General features: G+C 35.0%; 1 protein-coding gene and 1 pseudogene across 3 annotated transcripts in view; one reads left to right on the top strand and one right to left on the bottom strand.

The window, feature by feature from the left end:
- Window positions 1-18148, top strand: part of LRRC7 (leucine rich repeat containing 7) — a 598371-nt gene that overhangs the window by 335420 nt on the left and 244803 nt on the right. For all 3 annotated transcript variants that reach the window (XM_066268909.1, XM_066268907.1, XM_066268908.1), the window contains one exon: window positions 1217-1273. In XM_066268909.1, coding sequence (XP_066125006.1) covers window positions 1217-1273 — 57 coding nt within the window. The remainder of the gene's footprint in view (window positions 1-1216; window positions 1274-18148) is intronic.
- On the bottom strand, window positions 15596-16889 carry LOC136328719 (small ribosomal subunit protein eS8 pseudogene; annotated as a pseudogene).

The following is an 18148-nucleotide window of genomic DNA, read 5'->3' as shown; positions in this document are numbered from 1 at the left end:
ATGCAGATACTCCGGTACTTTCAGCCTTTTGTATAGTGCATTTTTAGCAATGAAATAAAAGTTGGTTTTGCATCTCATTTGCATAATCAGTTTGCTTTGACTTGTCATTTGCTTTTCTGATGTTCTTGTTTAATTAAAAAAAATCAAATATTTCTTTTTTTATCACTTCATATTCATTTTGAAATATCAGTTATTGATAATACAGTAGTAATATATAATACAAGGGTCCCCAAACTACAGCCCGCAGGCCACATGCGGCCCCCTGAGGCCATTTATCCGGCCCTCGCAGCACTTCCGGAAGGGGCACCTCTTTCATTGGTGGTCAGTGAGAGGAGCATAGTATCCATTGAAATACTGGTCAGTTTGTTGATTTAAATTTACTTGTTCTTTATTTTAAATATTGTATTTGATCCCGTTTTGGTTTTTTACTTTAAAATAAGATATGTGCAGTGTGCATGGGGATTTGTTCATAGTTTTTTTTTATAGTCCGGCCCTCCAATGGTCTGAGGGACAGTGAACTGGCCCCCTGTGTAAAAAGTTTGGGGACCCCTGATCTAATACATGTTAAAATTTACAATGTGCCAGGCATTATGCTTTACATGTGTGACATTATTTAACATTCAAACTTTATACATTGTGCTACTGTTATCACATACTCATTAAAAATGAGGAAGCTTAAGTTAGGAGGAATTAATTAATTTGCCCAGTGCCACAGAAATAGAGCACGAGAGTCTGATTTTATCCAGATCTGTCTGGCCATAAAGCTTAAGCTCTTAACTACTATGCTGTACTATTTACTTTACAAGTTCATTCATAGTCTTTTGAAGAGAAGTATTGCCATCCTCCAGTGGACATAGCACTTGGAATTTACTAGATTTTCAATAATCTGCGGAATGTATACAATTAAATAAATGTATATTCTTTTATAAAACAAGTAATGTAAAAGACTAGATGATATTTTTGAGAGATTTATTTTGAGGAAATATTTATTTTACAAATAATTTGTCAAATTTAATTTTGACAAATGACATTTGTTATTGTCTAATGTTTATATGACCCTATTCATAATTAATTTATATAATTCTTTAAAATCTGTAACCATGGTATGTAATGTTGAACATAGTTGTTTAGATAATGGAGTGATAATTGACTGTACCATAATAATATTGTTTTATAGAAAAACATTAAGAAGTAGTTTTTAAATTTTTTTCTACAGACTTGTCAAATTGCGGATCTTGGAGTTAAGAGAAAATCACTTGAAAACTCTACCAAAGTAAGTGACAATACATTTTCTAAATTTTGAATTGTGATGTGATTTTTTTTTTTACTCATAGAGGAAAAGATGACTTTTTTTTTTTAGTTATGCTTTGCCATTTTGATTGAGTAAATTTGTCTGTATTTCATCTGAGAGACTGAAAAGTACAGTATACTGTAACAGATTCATATTAAGTAAGATGTACCCTGCCTTATAAAATCATAAAATTATAAGGTGGGAAGAGTCCATTTAAGGTTTGTCTCATAATAACTTACACACCAGGATATAAAATTAATATTCAGAATTCGGTGTCATTATTATACACCAAAAATGAACTGTCTGAAAGAGAAATTAAGGAAACAGTCCCTTTCACTATTGTAAAAATTACTAAAATTTTTTCTAGAGATGGTAAAGTGGATTGGATAAAATTTATATTTACACATTCTTTCAAACTGGTTTTTTTTGCTAATCTTTTTAAATTTTTTTATGTAAAAACAAGATGTTTTATGTAAAAATTAATATCTAAAAGTGTAAACAATGTTTAGTTTCATAAAGTGCTTGTTTTACCCTGCCTTGACCTATTTGTATCTAATAAGAGAATTTTGTGTTGTGCAGAAAAATATTTTTGAAAGTCAAAAATTATCAAACTAGAGTATTTTACTCAAATCAATTAATATGACTTGTATATGTTGCTATTATTACTTTTCTGCAGTGTTGCCGGAAAATATTGATTACAGTGATTAATTTTTTAAAAATCATTTTGACTCAGAGATCTCTCCTCTGCTGAACCAAAACTCAATTTCATTTTTTACTTTTTAAATCTTTTCTTAAGCAAACTGGACTGAATTTCATTAATTTTTAACCAATATTTCAATAAAATACCTTCAAGTACATTGTATGTATGCCGTTTTGTATGAAAATTTTGTCAGTTTAATACAAAACTTTCAATAGAGATATGAATTTCATTTAAATATATACATAAAGATAAGACATCTATTCATTCCTCCATGAGTAGAAGACAAAGAGAGAATATGAAAAGAAGGAAATAACCCTGTATCTGGATACCCTGAATTTTTGAGTAGCCGTTCTCTTTGCAAGCATTATGCATGGGTCTAATGAGAAGCACCTCTTCCAGGGTAAGGCATAAACAGAGATAAGAAAATGATGAAGAGTGTTACTGGTTCAGCATTAATCTCCTGTAAATGCAGCTAGTACCACCATTTCCATGCCCAGTGCTTTAAACAGTACATTTAAAGTAGAATGGAAACATGACTAAGCAGAAATTAAACCACAGTGAACGAGCAGTTGTCTCCTTCATCTAATATAAACATTTAGATCAAGGGGAAAATACTGAGTGTGTGGAGGAGAATCTTTTCCCCTCTGCTCTCAGGTGATGGTTCTGATGTGAAATATAAAATCCTAGCATAGGTTGTCAGAATAATGTATAACAATCCTTATAATCGGTGCATGGGTATTCTGTAAGTTTTGAGACTGTGGTCCAATAGCAAACAATCCAAATAAGTAAAATAATATGCATTTAGTTGTGTTTGGCCTAAAAAAACATTGTAAAGATGTATGAAAATGACAGTGGGTATCTTTGGTAGAGAGTTATGCATGCATAACTTGTATAGATGTTACAGGGGTTTTTTTTGCTATTAGAAACATTTTCTTTTTTATTGAATCTATTGGAGTCACACTGGTTAACAAAATATACAGGTTTCAGGGACATAACTCTACAACACATCTCTCTGAACACTCCATTTTGTGTACACCTCCCCAAGTCAAGCCTCCATTCATTTACTTTCAATTTGGTGTGTTCATTTTTAACTTATTATTGACAAAAATCTAAACAAGCACAATATGCACAAGATATGGAGAACTGTATCTTTGTTTTTTGTGTCTATAAAATGAGATTTGCAGAAAGAAATTGTATCTTGAATAAAAACAAACTGTTTTCACTATAAATTATACAAAGCACCTTCTGGTCACCATCTAGACCTGTGACTGAGAGATATGTAAGAGCTTTCTACTCTTCTTTACTTTGCATTTCCAATGAAAATAAAGTAGCCCTGGCCGGTTGGCTCAGCGGTAGAGCGTCGGCCTAGCGTGCGGAGGACCCGGGTTCGATTCCCGGCCAGGGCACACAGGAGAAGCGCCCATTTGCTTCTCCACCCCTCCGCCGCGCTTTCCTCTCTGTCTCTCTCTTCCCCTCCCGCAGCCAAGGCTCCATTGGAGCAAAGATGGCCCGGGCGCTGGGGATGGCTCTGTGGCCTCTGCCTCAGGTGCTAGAGTGGCTCTGGTCGCAACATGGCGACGCCCAGGATGGGCAGAGCATCGCCCCTGGTGGGCGTGCCGGGTGGATCCCGGTCGGGCGCATGCGGGAGTCTGTCTGACTGTCTCTCCCTGTTTCCAGCTTCAGAAAAATGGAAAAAAAAAAAAAAAAAAAAGAAAATAAAGTAAAAAATGTAGTATTAGGAAAAAACAATTTAATTTTATAATAATTATTCCAAGAAGAGATAGCTCATAATTTTCTCAGAGATACAAATAAAATGCCAAATCTTCAGTGGGTTCTCAGTGATTTTCTCTTCTTTCCATCTTCTACCTTAAAATCTGTATGCTGACAATCTGTGGAAAAGGTAAAAATGTGTAAGAAGTATGATATACCATCTATTCAAATGTGTATCCCATAAGTAAACTGATGGAGACATTTTGATACATGAAGATTCTAAAACAAAATCTTTCAATTATTAAATTGAAGTTAATATTATAAGTTTTTACACTGTTTTTATGATTATTCTTCTAGATATATCAATGAATGAGAAAATTAAATTTCTCAGATATATGTTTGCTTAAAAATCATTGAAATAATTGGTATTGATAATGAGTGATAATTGAGGATGTTGAACATCTGAAGAAACTAGATAGCCCAAAAGAAAAACCTTTAGATTTTAAGATACTTTTTCTCATAGCAGAATTATTTCCTCCATTATGTTTTTAGAGGGTAAGTCAGAAATTAGTTTGTTCTCACTCTGAAACTCATGTACTATTTCTCTGTCTAGAATTCTCTTATCACAAATCATTATGTGGCTAAATCTTCCTTATGCTTTACAGCTTATTCAGGTGGTGCCTACTCCCAGGCTGTCCTTGATCACAGCATATAAGATTGCCATCTCTTAATCCATAACCTCTCACTCTTACACTTAATTGCCTTCGTAGCATTTATGGTTCTCTGAATTATTTTGACTCTGTTTACTTGGAGATGATCTCCTCGGGAGAACATTAAGTTCCATTAAAGAGAGGGTTTTCTTTTTCTTTAATGTCACTGCTTAATCTCCAAAGCCTAAAGTAGTGCCTGGCACATAGTGAGGACTCAACTCAATGAATAAACAAGCATGGTGATATAATGACTCAAGTGAGAAATATCTGTGATGTGACCTGGACATTTTGTAAATTGATTTTTCCCATGGAAAATTATATGAGATTATAAATATCATAATCAGATGAGTCTTTGGTGAGCATCAGAGAGAAAAGGACACCAATAAATGATTGGTGAATTCTCAATGGCTGATAGTTTAGCCTTGAATTTTAAATTTACACACACACAGTCTCTCTTAGGGTTTCAAGTTACACATAAGAGCTAAGCCAATACAAGAGGGGAAAGCAATTTCAAATTAATATTTAAAACAACTAGGTCAGAGAAATGGTGCTATGAGGGGTGCTCCCAATAACTCCCCTTGAAATTTCAACAAATTCAACAACTAAAGACAGAGAAAAAAATCTCAGGAGCACCTTAAATATACATACACCAAACAAAGATATGATTGGGTAAAAAGGTGGCTGAATATATAATCTACTCTGAAGGAAATAAGATGGAGAATGGGGTATTTCGCTTTCTTCATTGATCTGAGGAAGGGCCACTTTTGTCTGGAGATGAGTGAAACAGAGGGACTGAGGCAGAGGGAAGAAGCTGGGTTAGGGTGGATGTTCAAGCAGGTGAAAGATCATGCCAGCTCTGCCTGAGATCGTGGAAGCGGGGCAAGCACAGGCGATAGGTTCTGACAAAGGTTACCAGTGCACAGTGACTGCAGGAGCCAGCACTGGTGCCAGGGGCTTTGTGTGCTCCCGGGTCCACAATCACAGGTGGTGTGTGAGTGGCTCCACCTAACACCACTGGCGTGGGCACGTGCACACACAGTCTGGAGGGCTTAGCCCGAGATGATCAGCAATAGACATCTGCATGGGCTTTTGCCAGCGTCTTTGTGCATTCCCAACTTCATGACTATCAGCACGAGATGTATGCAAGGGCCAGGATCCTAGGCTTGGGACTGCCTGGGTGGGCGGCTCACCTCCGCAGGGCCAATACAGGCTTCAACGTGTATTCCTGCATTCCCAGCTCTGACTGAGATCACTGGTACTGTGCACCTAAGTGGGCGGGTGCAGAGCTTCTTGTGCACTGCTGAACTTGTGAGGGTTGGGCACGGTTGTTGCTTCCTGCAGGCTACCAGTGCACAACAGAGAAGCCTGTCAAGATTAGACCCATGGAGTGCCGAGGAGTACTAGACATGACCAGGGACCCTTAAAAAGGTGCTTGATCTGCAATAGATTCCCAGCCTGCAGCATGCTGAGATGTGCTAGACATGTCCACTGACCCTTAGAAAGGCACTAGAACTGCAATCAGCTCTCAGCCCTGCCTGCTCTTAATGGTGGTTCTGGTTGGTACAGCCTTACCCAGAACTGTGCTTTGAATGATACTAGAGGAAGGACCTGGCTGCTCTTAGAACCTCATGCTCTGCAAGCACTGGCTGGGTGAACCTCACAGCTAAGTACCCAGGCTGCTAGCTCAACTGGGAGAGACGTGGGGAGAGGCACATGGAAAATAAAACTGAGACTCCCATTGTCAGAGCCTCCAAGCCCTAACAAGCCCCAGGTACCAACGGGACTGAGGCCCAGTCTAAGTCATTGCTGCAGTGACACAACAGCAAACCTCTACTCAAGAGCTCGACAGGGGCAAAACCTGTAGTACAGCACCACCTGCCAAAAAGAAAAGGAAGAAGCTACCTCTCAAAACCAGAAAATAATTACATATTTATAACTTTTCTCCCCATTTTGGTCATTTTATCTTATTTCCTTTCTCTTGTTTCCATTTCCTTTTGAACTTTCATTATCCACAGTTGTTACATTTTTTTTCTTTTTTTTAAATTTATTTTTTTATTCATTTTAGAGAAGAGAGACAGAGAGAGGGAGAGGGAGAGAGAAGGGGGAAGAGCAGGAAGCATCAATTCCCATATGTGCCTTGACTGGGCAAGCCTAGGGTTTTGAACCGGCAACCTCAGCATTCCAGGTTAACACTTGATCCTCTGTGCCACCACAGGTCAGGCCAGTTGTTATATTTTTCATTCTTTTTTTTTTATGAGGGTTAGATTTCAAAAAACTTTACTTTTTTTTTTCTCTTTTCTTCTCCTTTTTCAATCATTTGATCATCATTTATCAACAAATTATTATATTTGGGATTCATATTTTTCCTTGTAGCATTTTACCTGATTTTGCCTTCATTTTTTATCTCTTTTGTCATTTTTTCTCAGTTCTGGCTCCTTGTTCTCTGTAGTTTTTGTTCCACTTATCATTATAAAATTTTTATTTTTTCGCTGTATTTTTTCAATTTTTATTTTATTTTTTTAATTATCTCTTATTAGTGTTATTAACAATTACACTCTCAAATTCCATTAAAGAAAAAGAAATAAAATATCATGCATACAAAAGACAGAGATGTAGCTCAGACAGATGAAGAAAAATATCTAGAAAAAAATTTTAATTGCTTGGAAACTTTGGAGTTAAATGACAGAATTAAAAATTGAAGTCCTAAAAATACTCACAGAAATACAAGAAAGCATGGAAAAGTAATTTAGAGAGCTCAAAAAACAATTTAATGCAGAAAAGAACACTTCACCAAGGAAACTGAAACTATAAAAAGAAACCAAATGGAGATGAAAAACTCAATATATGAACTGAAAAATGAGGTAACAAGCTTAGCTAATAGAACAGGCCAGATAGAGGAGAGAATTAGTGAGATAGAGTACAGGCAACTAGAAATATTACTGAAAAAAGAGGAAAGAGGCTCACGAATTAAAAAAATAAATGAGACAGCCTATAGGAATTGTCTGACTCCATCAAAAAGAACAACATAAGAATAATAGGTATATCAGAAGGAGAAGAGAGAGAAAATGGAATGGAAAACATATTCAAATAAATAATGAGAACTTCCCAAGCCTGTGGAAAGAATGAGAGTCTCGAATCAAAGAAGCAAACAGAACACTGACTTACCTTAACCCAAACAATGTACTCCAAAGAACATTGTAATGAAATTATCACAAGCCAATGACAAAGAAAAAATCCTCAAGGAAGCCACACAAAAGAAGAATACAACATATAAAGGAAGGCCCATTAGGCTATCATCAGATTTCTCAGCAGAAACTCAGCAAGCCAGAAGAGAATGGACCCCAATATTCAAAGTACTGAAAGAGAGGAACTTCCAGCCAAGAATACTATATTCACCAAATTGATCCTTCAAATATAAAAGGGAAATAAAAATATTCACAAATATAGAAAAGATGAAGGAATTTATCACCAGAAAACCCCCACTTCAAGAAATACTGAAAGGGGTTATCTGAACAGATACATAGAACAAAATAAAACAAAATCATAAGTAATAGCTCCAACAAGATCACAATAAAAACAAGATTAATCTATGCCAACAAAAACAAAAAGGGGAGAGGACAAAGATTAAGAGTAGCAAAGGAGGATGGAGTGCAGAAGCATTCATGAGATAATGTTCTACAATGAATATGATATATATTTTTTATATTACCTAATGGTAACTACCACTAGAAAAACCACTACAGAAACACATGGCTTTAAAAAAAAAAAACAGAGGAAAGAAGTATGGGATACAACCAAACAAACACAAATGACAGAAATACAAAAAAGAACCAAAAACAATACAAAGCTATCAGAAAGCAATATATAAAATGACAATAGAAAACCCTCAAGTGTCAATAATTAAATTAAATGTAAATGGATTGAACTCACCAATAAAAAACACAGAGTAGCAGAGTAGATCAAAAAAGAAAATCCAACTATATGCTGCCTTCAAGAAACACATCTAAGCTTCAAGGAAAAAAACAAATTCAAAGTGAAAGGTTGGAAAACAATTCTCCAAGCAAATAATCTCCAAAGATAAGCAGGTGTAGCCATACTCATATCTCACAGTGCTGACTACAAGACAGCATATGTAATCAGAGACAAAGATGCTTCTTTCATAATGATAAAGGGGATATTAAATCAAGAAGACATAACACTTCTTAATATATATGCACTAAACCAAGAAACACCAAAGGATATAAGACATCTACTAACTGATCTAAAAAATAAAAACCGACAAAAATACAATCATATTTGGAGATCTCAATACACTGCTGATAGCTCTAGATTGTTCATCCAAACAGAAAATCAGTAAAGAAATATGGGCCTTAAAAGAAACACTAGAACAATTTGATATGATAGACATCTACAGGACATTTCATCCCAAAATGCCAGAGTATACATTTTTCTCCAGTGTACATGGAACACTCTCAAGAATTGATCATATGTTGGGCCTCAAAACTAACATCAACAAATTCAGAAAGATTTAAATTATACCAAGCATATTCTCTGACCATAAAACTTTGAAACTAGAATTCAACTGCAAAAAAGAAGTAAACAACCCCACAAAGATGTGGAAATTAAACAATATACTTCTAAAAAATGAGTGGGTCAAAGAAGAAGTAAAAGCAGAGATCAAAAGATATATACAGAAAAATGAAAATGACAATATGACATATCAGAATTTCTGGACTGCAGCAAAAGCAGTAATAAGAGGGAAATTCATATCACTACAGGCTTTTCTGAGCAAACAAGAGACAGCCCAAGTAAACAACTTAACATCATATCTTAAGGAACTAGAAAAAGAAGAACAAAGGCAACCCAAAACATGCAGATGAAAGAAAATAATAAAAATCAGAGCAGAAATAAATGAAATAAAAAACAGAAAAACTATAGAAAAAATCAGTAAAACAAGGAGTTGGTTCTTTGAAAAGATCAAAAAAATTGACAAACCCTTGGTAAGACTCATTAAGGAAAAAAGAGAAAGAACTCATATAAACAAAATCCAAAATGAAAGAGGAGAAATCACCACAGATATCATAAATATATAAAGAATTATCAAAGAATACTATGAAAAACTATATGCCACTAAACTTAATAATCTAGAAGAAATGAATAAATTCATGGAACAAAACAATTTTCCTAGACTGAGCCACAAAAAACTAGATAGCCTAAACAGACCCATAAAAGTGGTTAAAAGAAGGAATTTAGAATGGAAATTATAAATCTGAAATAGTAACAATTTCTTTTAGATCATGAGCCTTTCTGAGAAGCTAAAGAAAAACAAGCTGTGAATCTAAACAAGTATATTATTTCTAAAATTCCAAGTCTATCTATTTTCAATATATTGGTGGCCATTATGAGATTTCATATTTTTTATTTTCACTTAAAAGTAAATTTTACATAGTACACTATGAAAGAACACCAAAAGAAAATAACCCTGTCTATTTTAAACCACCACAATTTGTCAAATGGTAACTTTAATTATGTAAATGTTTTTAGTTTGTTCACTCAAAAGAGAATATTTTATTGAGCAAAATTTCATTTGTTTCTTAAATAGACTATTATTTCACTATCATCTATGAAAACTTAATAAGAATTATTTAATGAAAAATCTCCCCAAATACTCCCATGAATAATACTTTAAAACTACAAAAGTATATATGCTTGAAAACTAGTAAAAAATGAATTTAGTATGTATAATTTTATTCCATAGGCATCATTGTTTTTATTTAGCAATTTACTCTGTGAAAACAAAGCTTTAGAAAATCTGCAGTATTCCCTTTCTATGAATGCCTAAAGATCCACACATAGAACATATATTCACAGGTGTCAAAACATTATATTTTATCTAGACAGACTCTAAGAGAAAAGAGCCCCAGAAAACAGAACATAAAATGGCTATAGGAAATTCTCAAGTGTCAATAATTACCCTAAATGTAAATGGACTAAACTCACCAATAAAGAAGCACAGAGTAGCAAATTGGACTAAAAAACAAAACCCAACCATATGCTACCTTCAAGAGACACACTTAAGCTGCAAGGACAAAAGTAGACTCAAAGTGGAAACTCAAAAGTAGACTCAAAGGTTGGAAAACAATTCTCAAAGCAAATAATTTTCAAAGATAAGCAGGTGTAGCCAATGCTAATATCTGATAATGCTGACTTCAAGACAACAAAGGTAATCACAGACAAAGATGGTCATTTCTTAATAATAAAGGGGACATTTTATCAAGATGGCATAACACTTCTTAATATATATTCACCAAATCAGGAAGCACCAAAACTGATCTAAAAATAAAAGCAGACAAAAACACTGGACTGAATGGACATAATAAACATTTACAGGACATTTCATCACAAAACATCAAATTACACATTCTTCCCCAGTGTGCATGGAACATTCTTAAGGATAGACCATGTGTTGGGCCACAAAACTAGTATCAACAAAATCAGGAAGATCTTAAGGAACCATAAAAAGAAAAACAAAGGCAGCCCAAAGTCAGTAGATAAAAAAATAGTAAAAACTAGAGCAGAACTAAATGAAATAGAGAACAAAAAAACTATAGAAAAAATTAATACAACAAAGAGCTGCTTCTTTGAAAAGATCGATAAAATCAACAGAACACTGGCTAGATTCACCAAGCTAAAAAGAGGAAGAACCCATATAAACAAAATCCAAAATGAAAGATGAGTAATTACCACAGACATCATAGATATACAAACAATCATAGTAGAATATCATAAAATATTATATGCCACCAAATTTAATAACCTAAAGAAAATGGATTTATTGTTAGAACTACACAATCTTCCTAGACTCATTCGCCAAGAAGTGGAAAACCTAAAGCAGGAAAGAAATAGAAAAAACTATCAAAAACCTCCCGAAAAACAAGTCCAGAACCAGATGGCTACACTAGTGAATTCTACTGAACATTCAAAGAAGATTTGATACCCATCCTTCTCAAAGTCTTCCAAAAAATAGAAGAAACAATACTCCCTAACACATTTTATGAGGCCAACATAGTCCTCATATCAAAACCTGGCAAGGACAAACACACACACACACAAAAAAAACTACACACCAATATCTGTAATAAATACAGATGCAAAAATCCTAAACAAAATATTGGTAAATGAAATACAACAACACATTAAAAAAAGACATCACAATCAAATGAGGTTTATTCCAGGAGCACAGAGATGGTTCAACATACAGAAATCGATCAATGTAATACACCACATAAACAAAACAAAAACAAAAATCTTATGATTCTATCAACAGATGCAGAAAAAGCATTCGACAAGATACAACATCCCTTATGTTTAAAACACTCAATACAATTAGAATAGAAGAAAAGTACCTCAAGCCATATATGACAAACCATCAGCTAATATCATACAAAATGATGAAAAAAGGAAGGCTTCTTCTCTAAAATTAGGAACAAGACAAGGCTGCCCACTCTGTCCACTCTTGTAAACATAGTTCTGGAATTTTAGCCAGAGCAATCGGCAAGAGAAAGAAATAAAAGGAATTTATATTGGAAAAGAAGATTTAAAGGTACTACATTTTGCATATGGCATAATACTGTATACAAAAAACCCCAAAGACTCCACCGAAAAACTACTAGAAACAATAAACCAATACAGTAAAGTCACAGAATACAAAATCAATATTCAAAACTCTACTGCTTTTCTATATGCCAACAATGAAACTTTGGAAAATGAACTGAGAAAACCCAATTCCTTTTACAAATGCAACAACAACAAAAAAATTAAGTACCTAGGCATAAACGTAACAATGGATGTGAAAGACATATACTGAAAACTACAAAACTATTGAATTGGTTATTTTGCTTAAAAAGAAAAACTGGCAAAACTTGTCTGGGTTTCAGGGTTGGATAATAACCACGAGTCAATGTTAATTTCCTCATAGGATGATGGTATTTTGGTTTAGTTGGAGAATGTTCTTGTTTGTAGTAAATACACTAAACTACTTAATAATTTGGGATACCAGGTCAGCAATGTACTCTCAAGTAGTTCAGAAAAATTATTTGTATGGCACTTTGACACTTTTTGTAATTTTATAAAAAACTTTTAAAACATTAACTATTTAAAATTTTTAAAAAGCACAATCTTATGGAGAAAATTATCGGCTTTCTTTCTGAGATACTTGTAGCTGTAGAGAGCAAGGGCGAGGGGAGAGTTTACATTTATGTGCTAAAATGCTTAACTATAAAAATGAGCACTTGTGCATATGTGATGAGGTTTCTACATATGTGAATCATGTGTGTTCTGTGGATTTATTTTTTTTCTACCTGAATGGCAATAAATACTCTATATTTCTCACTCAGAATTCTATTCATTTGCAAATAATGTTTTTTAGTTTTTATGTAGGTTCATTTATTCTTTTTCAGATTAGAACATACTCATCATAGTTTCCTTTTTGAAACCTATCTTCCTTTGTTCTCTATTTTACTATGAGTTATCATGTTAGCATAATAAAGAAAATTCATGAAATGATATATATTCTGAACTGGACATATGTGACTAAGTCATTTTCTATTCTCATTTCATGAATTTTATTAATAAATTTATTTCATTTGTTATTACTGTACTAGTTAATTCAATAAGATAGTAAGTTTCATGCTTCTATTATCACAAAAATTTTATTGTCGGCCCTGGTCGGTTGGCTCAGCGGTAGAGCGTCGGCCTGGCATGCGGGGGACCCGGGTTCGATTCCCGGCCAGGGCACATTGGAGAAGCGCCATTTGCTTCTCTACCCCCCCCCCCTCCTTCCTCTCTGTCTCTCTCTTCCATTGGAGCAAGGATGGCCCGGGCGCTGGGGATGGCTCCTTGGCCTCTGCCCCAGGCGCTAGAGTGGTTCTGGTCGCTGCAGAGCGACGCCCCCTGGTGGGCAGAGCTTCGCCCCTGGTGGGTGTGCCGAGTGGATCCCGGTGGGGCGCATGCGGGAGTCTGTCTGACTGTCTCTCCCCATTTCCAGCTTCAGAAAAATGCAAAAAAAAAAAAAAAATTTTATTGTCAAGCACAGCTTACAGAAGATATTTTATGTTTCTATTAACTCTGTTTTATGACTATAATATATAATTGGATACAATATATTTGTATAATCATATTACCTTATGCTTTTACCAGTGCATATTAATTTATATAGTATGGCATATTGCTAAGTCCATTGTACCATCCCATCTTGGGTTATCTTTTTCAAAAGTGACAATACGACAAGCTAGCTAACCAAAGGTAATCATATTAGAGACTGCTGGTTGTAGGGACTTGCATTTAGAACTAGGTATTTTCTTTCCTTCTTACCTTGTCTTATACTTTAAATTTAAGTAAAATAAGTGATCATTATAATATGCTATATTTAAAAGCGTTCTATAAATTATAATGCGTTATAACAATATAATTATTAGAGTCCCTTCAAAAATCTTAAATGCATACCTTCTCAAGATTCACAAAAGGAAAGACAATAATAGCTCTGTCTTATGAACTATTTGTATTTTCTTTTAGCCTAGTTTCCACATAAAATTAGAATTGCGAATATTATGGTTAACTAAGGTTGAGTCAAGTCCAGTGAGGGTTCAGGGACAGGGCACAAAAGGCAAACAAAACCGTGAGATCAAATCGCTCTTTTCAGAATACCTCAGTCAATACCCACTCTGATGGCTGATGACTAAATTTACCAAATTATAAAAACTGCCTGCTCTGCAACAGTGAGGCTGAAAGTGCTGTGGCTTCTGTTTTCATTAGATCTCAAGGCTTAGTCCAGGGGTCCCCAAACTACAGACCCTGGGCCGCATGTGGCCCCTTGAGGCCATTTATCTGGCTCCCACCGCACTTCCGGAAGGGGCATCTCTTTCATTGGGGGTAAGTGAGAGGAGCACATTGACCATCCCATTAGCCAAAAGCAGGCCCATAGTTCCCACTGAAATACTGGTCAGTTTGTTGATTTAAATTTATTTGTTCTTTATTTTAAATATTGTATTTGTTCCCGTTTTGTTTTTTTACTTTAAAATAAGATATGTGCAGTGTGCATAGGGATTTGTTCATAGTTTTTTTTATAGTCTGGCCCTCCAACGGTCTGAGGGACAGTGAACTGGCCCCCTGTGTAAAAAGTTTGGGATCCCTGGCTTAGTCTTTCATGGAACAATTAGCCAGTACTTGGCTCTGTTTCACCTGGGAGGAGCTGTAATAAACTTGAGACCATGTATACTTTGCAGTCAAACAAAACTAGATTTGTAATTAGGCTGCTGCAGCTCCTTTATGAATTATTTAACTTCTTTAAACTTTAGTGTCTTTTTTTTTATAGAATACTGGTTGCCCTAGCCAGTTTGCTCAGTGGTAGAGCATTGGCCTGGTGTGTGGAAGTCCCAGGTTGGATTCGTGGTCAGGGCACACAGGAGAAACGACCATCTGCTTCTTCACCCCTCCCCCTCCACTTCTCTCTCTCTCTCTCTCTCTCTCTCTCTCTCTCTCTTTCTCTTTCTCTCTTCCTCTCCTGCAGCCATGGCTGAATGGCTCCAGCAAGTTGGCCCTGATGGCTCCATGCTCTTTCCTCAGACACTAAAATAGCTCAGTTGCCAAGCAACAGAGCAGCAGCCCAGGCGGGCAGAGCATCGCCTGATAGGGGGCTTGCCAGTTGTATCCCAGTTGAGATGCATGTGGGAGTCTTTCGGCCTCCTTGCCTCTCACTTAAAAAAATTAAAAAAATTAAAAAAAATTATATATATATATATATATATATATATATATATATATATATCAGTTGCTCATTACCTCCTTAAAACTGTAAGTTATAGTTATAGTTGGGGTCAGAGTTGATAAAAAAGAATTTTGTGAGCATTCAGAACTAGGAAAATACTTTTTAAAAAATATTGTATTCCAGCACTTGGAAAACTTGTGTGTATGCAAGAAAAAATTGGCATGAGTAAGATATATATTTTTTATTTAGCTTATAAAAATCTCTTTTTTAGAAAGGAAATGAAGGGGTTTTTTGTATTCTTTTTATAATAAAGGCTGAAAAATAATGTGTGATGCGATTTTGCTGTTCTATTTATTTGTTTCTTATTTATTTTTAGAATAAACATCTTTATTTTGAGGTAAGATAAGAGGGAAGAGGGTTTATGTACATTTCTGAGCCTTGATTTTCCTCAGGTAGATCCCCACCTCCTCACCCTCCATCATATAACCATGTGCTGGGCCATGCTGGATTGGTCTTGAGCAATGCAAGCATGAAGCTTACCCTGCTGCAACTTCTTCTCTAGATTTAGCATTCCTTTTTCTTTCTCCATATTTCTTCTGAATTTTCTTTTATTGTTTTTTGTTTAAAATCTCTTCTTCCTCGGGGGCCTGTTTGTCTCCCTTCTTGTGACCCAAGGGCCGTGGCTACTGGAACTTGTACCACTCTCTGTACAGTGAGTTATCAATGACCACAATGCAGTTCGTGACTAGGATCTTGGTACAGACCAGTTTGTTATCGAGTGCATTGTAGACAACATCAATAAACCTTGTTTTCCACATACAACACTCCAGGCCCCAGGAGATGTAGCCCACGTTCAGCCTCAAGGATCTATACTTCTTGTTGCCTCCCTGTGAATGCAGCAGGGGCCAACCTATGTGTTAGCAGCAGGGTGTCCCAGCTCATATATTCACTTCTTGTGGTGTGGCTTTCTCTTGCCCCTGGTCTTGTGGCACTTGTTCCAGTTGTTCTGAGAGACACCCTTGGGTCTACACTGGCTGAAAAGAGCTGCTTTTTTTTAAGCAGCACTGTAATAAGAACTTATATAAATAATTATCTCTCATCCTCAATAGTGTATATAAAAATTTTATATATCTACTTATCAATTCTTAAAGAATGACTATTCTTTTCTTTTTAAAATTGATAGCTTTTTTGGGTAAATTGGGCTAAACTACTAAAAGACATGACAAATATAAACAAAAATTTTCTACAAGGACCAGAAGGAGCATAGTCATCATTTGTGACTTCATGTTCCTTTATAATACTTTCATTGAACCTTTAAAAATTTAAACAATTTAATGTGGATGATTGCTCTCCCCTTTATGGACATATGTAGTGTCTTTATTAATGATATCTTATGAACATCTTACTACTGTTGTTCTTGGTCTCAGTATTTTATACTAGAATTCCTTAACGTTACTTGCCATAGCCTCCAGTAATTCCTCCTTTCTCTTTATGATTCCCACTGAAATCCATGTCCTTATTGCTGTCAGAACTTAAATCGGCACCTGTCAATTTAAAAGCTCACAACTGTTCACAAGTTTCAGAAGACACACATGTCGAGACCCTTCGTAGTTTGGGGTTAGCATTTCTACCGTCGTTTCCTCCCAACATTCATCACCCCCCACAGGGTCTCTCTGATACATCCAATATACACCTGTTCTTACCTTCATGCATCTTCCTATAACCTTACCCTTTTCTGTCTGAAAAACTCCAAATTATCTCTTAATTTTCCCACCACTTTTTCAGTAAAAAAAGGTCATAGATTCTGCATTCAGAGTGGTAACTTTGAAAATCTGTTCGAGTTTCTCAAGGCTAAGTTTTTATAAGAACTTTGATCTAATTATAGTTTAACTCATAAATTTAACAAGCTTAATTTTGTATCTTTTTTATCATCAATTATGTTATTTGAAGTTCCAACTCTACAGTTCAGCTGTTAAGGAAGCGAGGATGAACAATCTGCTTTTTCTTTATAATTACAAAAATTTTACTAGCACAGTCTTAACAATACTGGGCCCTCAAAAGGTATTGGCAAACTGATTTTTACTAGAGCCCTTCTATAGTATAGATGGCCACCGACTTATGATGGTTTGACTTGCAGTTTTTCTTCTATACAATGGTGCAAAAGCCATACACATTCAATGAAAATTGTACTTTGAATTTTTAATTTTTATCTTTTCCTGAGCTAGCGATACACAGTCCAATATTCTCTTATGATGCCGGAAAACAATAGTGAGAAGATTTTACCCAACTGTAAGCTAATGTAAGTGCTCTGAGTATGTATGTTTAAAGTAGGCCAGGCTAAGCTATGATTTTGGTAAGTTAGGTATATTAAATGCATTTTCAACTAATGATAGTTTCAATTTACAATGAGTTTATCAGAACATTACCCCATTGTACTCCAAGGATCATCTGTATTTTTGGTAAGTGTAAGATAAAAACTGAACTCAGGAGATATGTTTTATTCCTGCACTTTAAAAACTTTTCCTGCCATTTATCTTTTGATTTTTACTTTTAAAAGAGAACTTTTATGAGTAAAATATTAACTACTTTATTACTGATAGTTAACTCAATAATGCACACTAAAAAAAAAAAAATGCATCTAACTCTCCATAGATTGTTCTGCTTTGTTGAGTCTACACTTTTGTCTGTACACCAGTTAGGGTTAATTCAGGTCTTTCAATGTGCAAAATTCATTCTAAAACAGGCTTGATTTTCTGTTGAACAGATGCAAGGGAACTATTTCTAAGTTGCTATAGTTCTTGACAATTCCTGTGAAATTTAACATCAGGGCCTAAGCAATATTAAAAATAAAAATTTACTTAAGACGTTAACTTTATGATGTTAATTTTCTCTGATGTATATTTTATATTTTCTTGTAGTAATATGAGATTTCAGTTTTCCCTTTCTAGACTTTTAAAACTTATGATTTCTTT

Source organism: Saccopteryx bilineata, chromosome 3, assembly GCF_036850765.1.
Source record: "Saccopteryx bilineata isolate mSacBil1 chromosome 3, mSacBil1_pri_phased_curated, whole genome shotgun sequence".
Lineage (NCBI taxonomy): Eukaryota > Metazoa > Chordata > Mammalia > Chiroptera > Emballonuridae > Saccopteryx > Saccopteryx bilineata.
The sequence above is the reverse complement of the archived record's forward strand: the minus strand, read 5'-3'. Positions and strand labels throughout refer to the sequence as shown.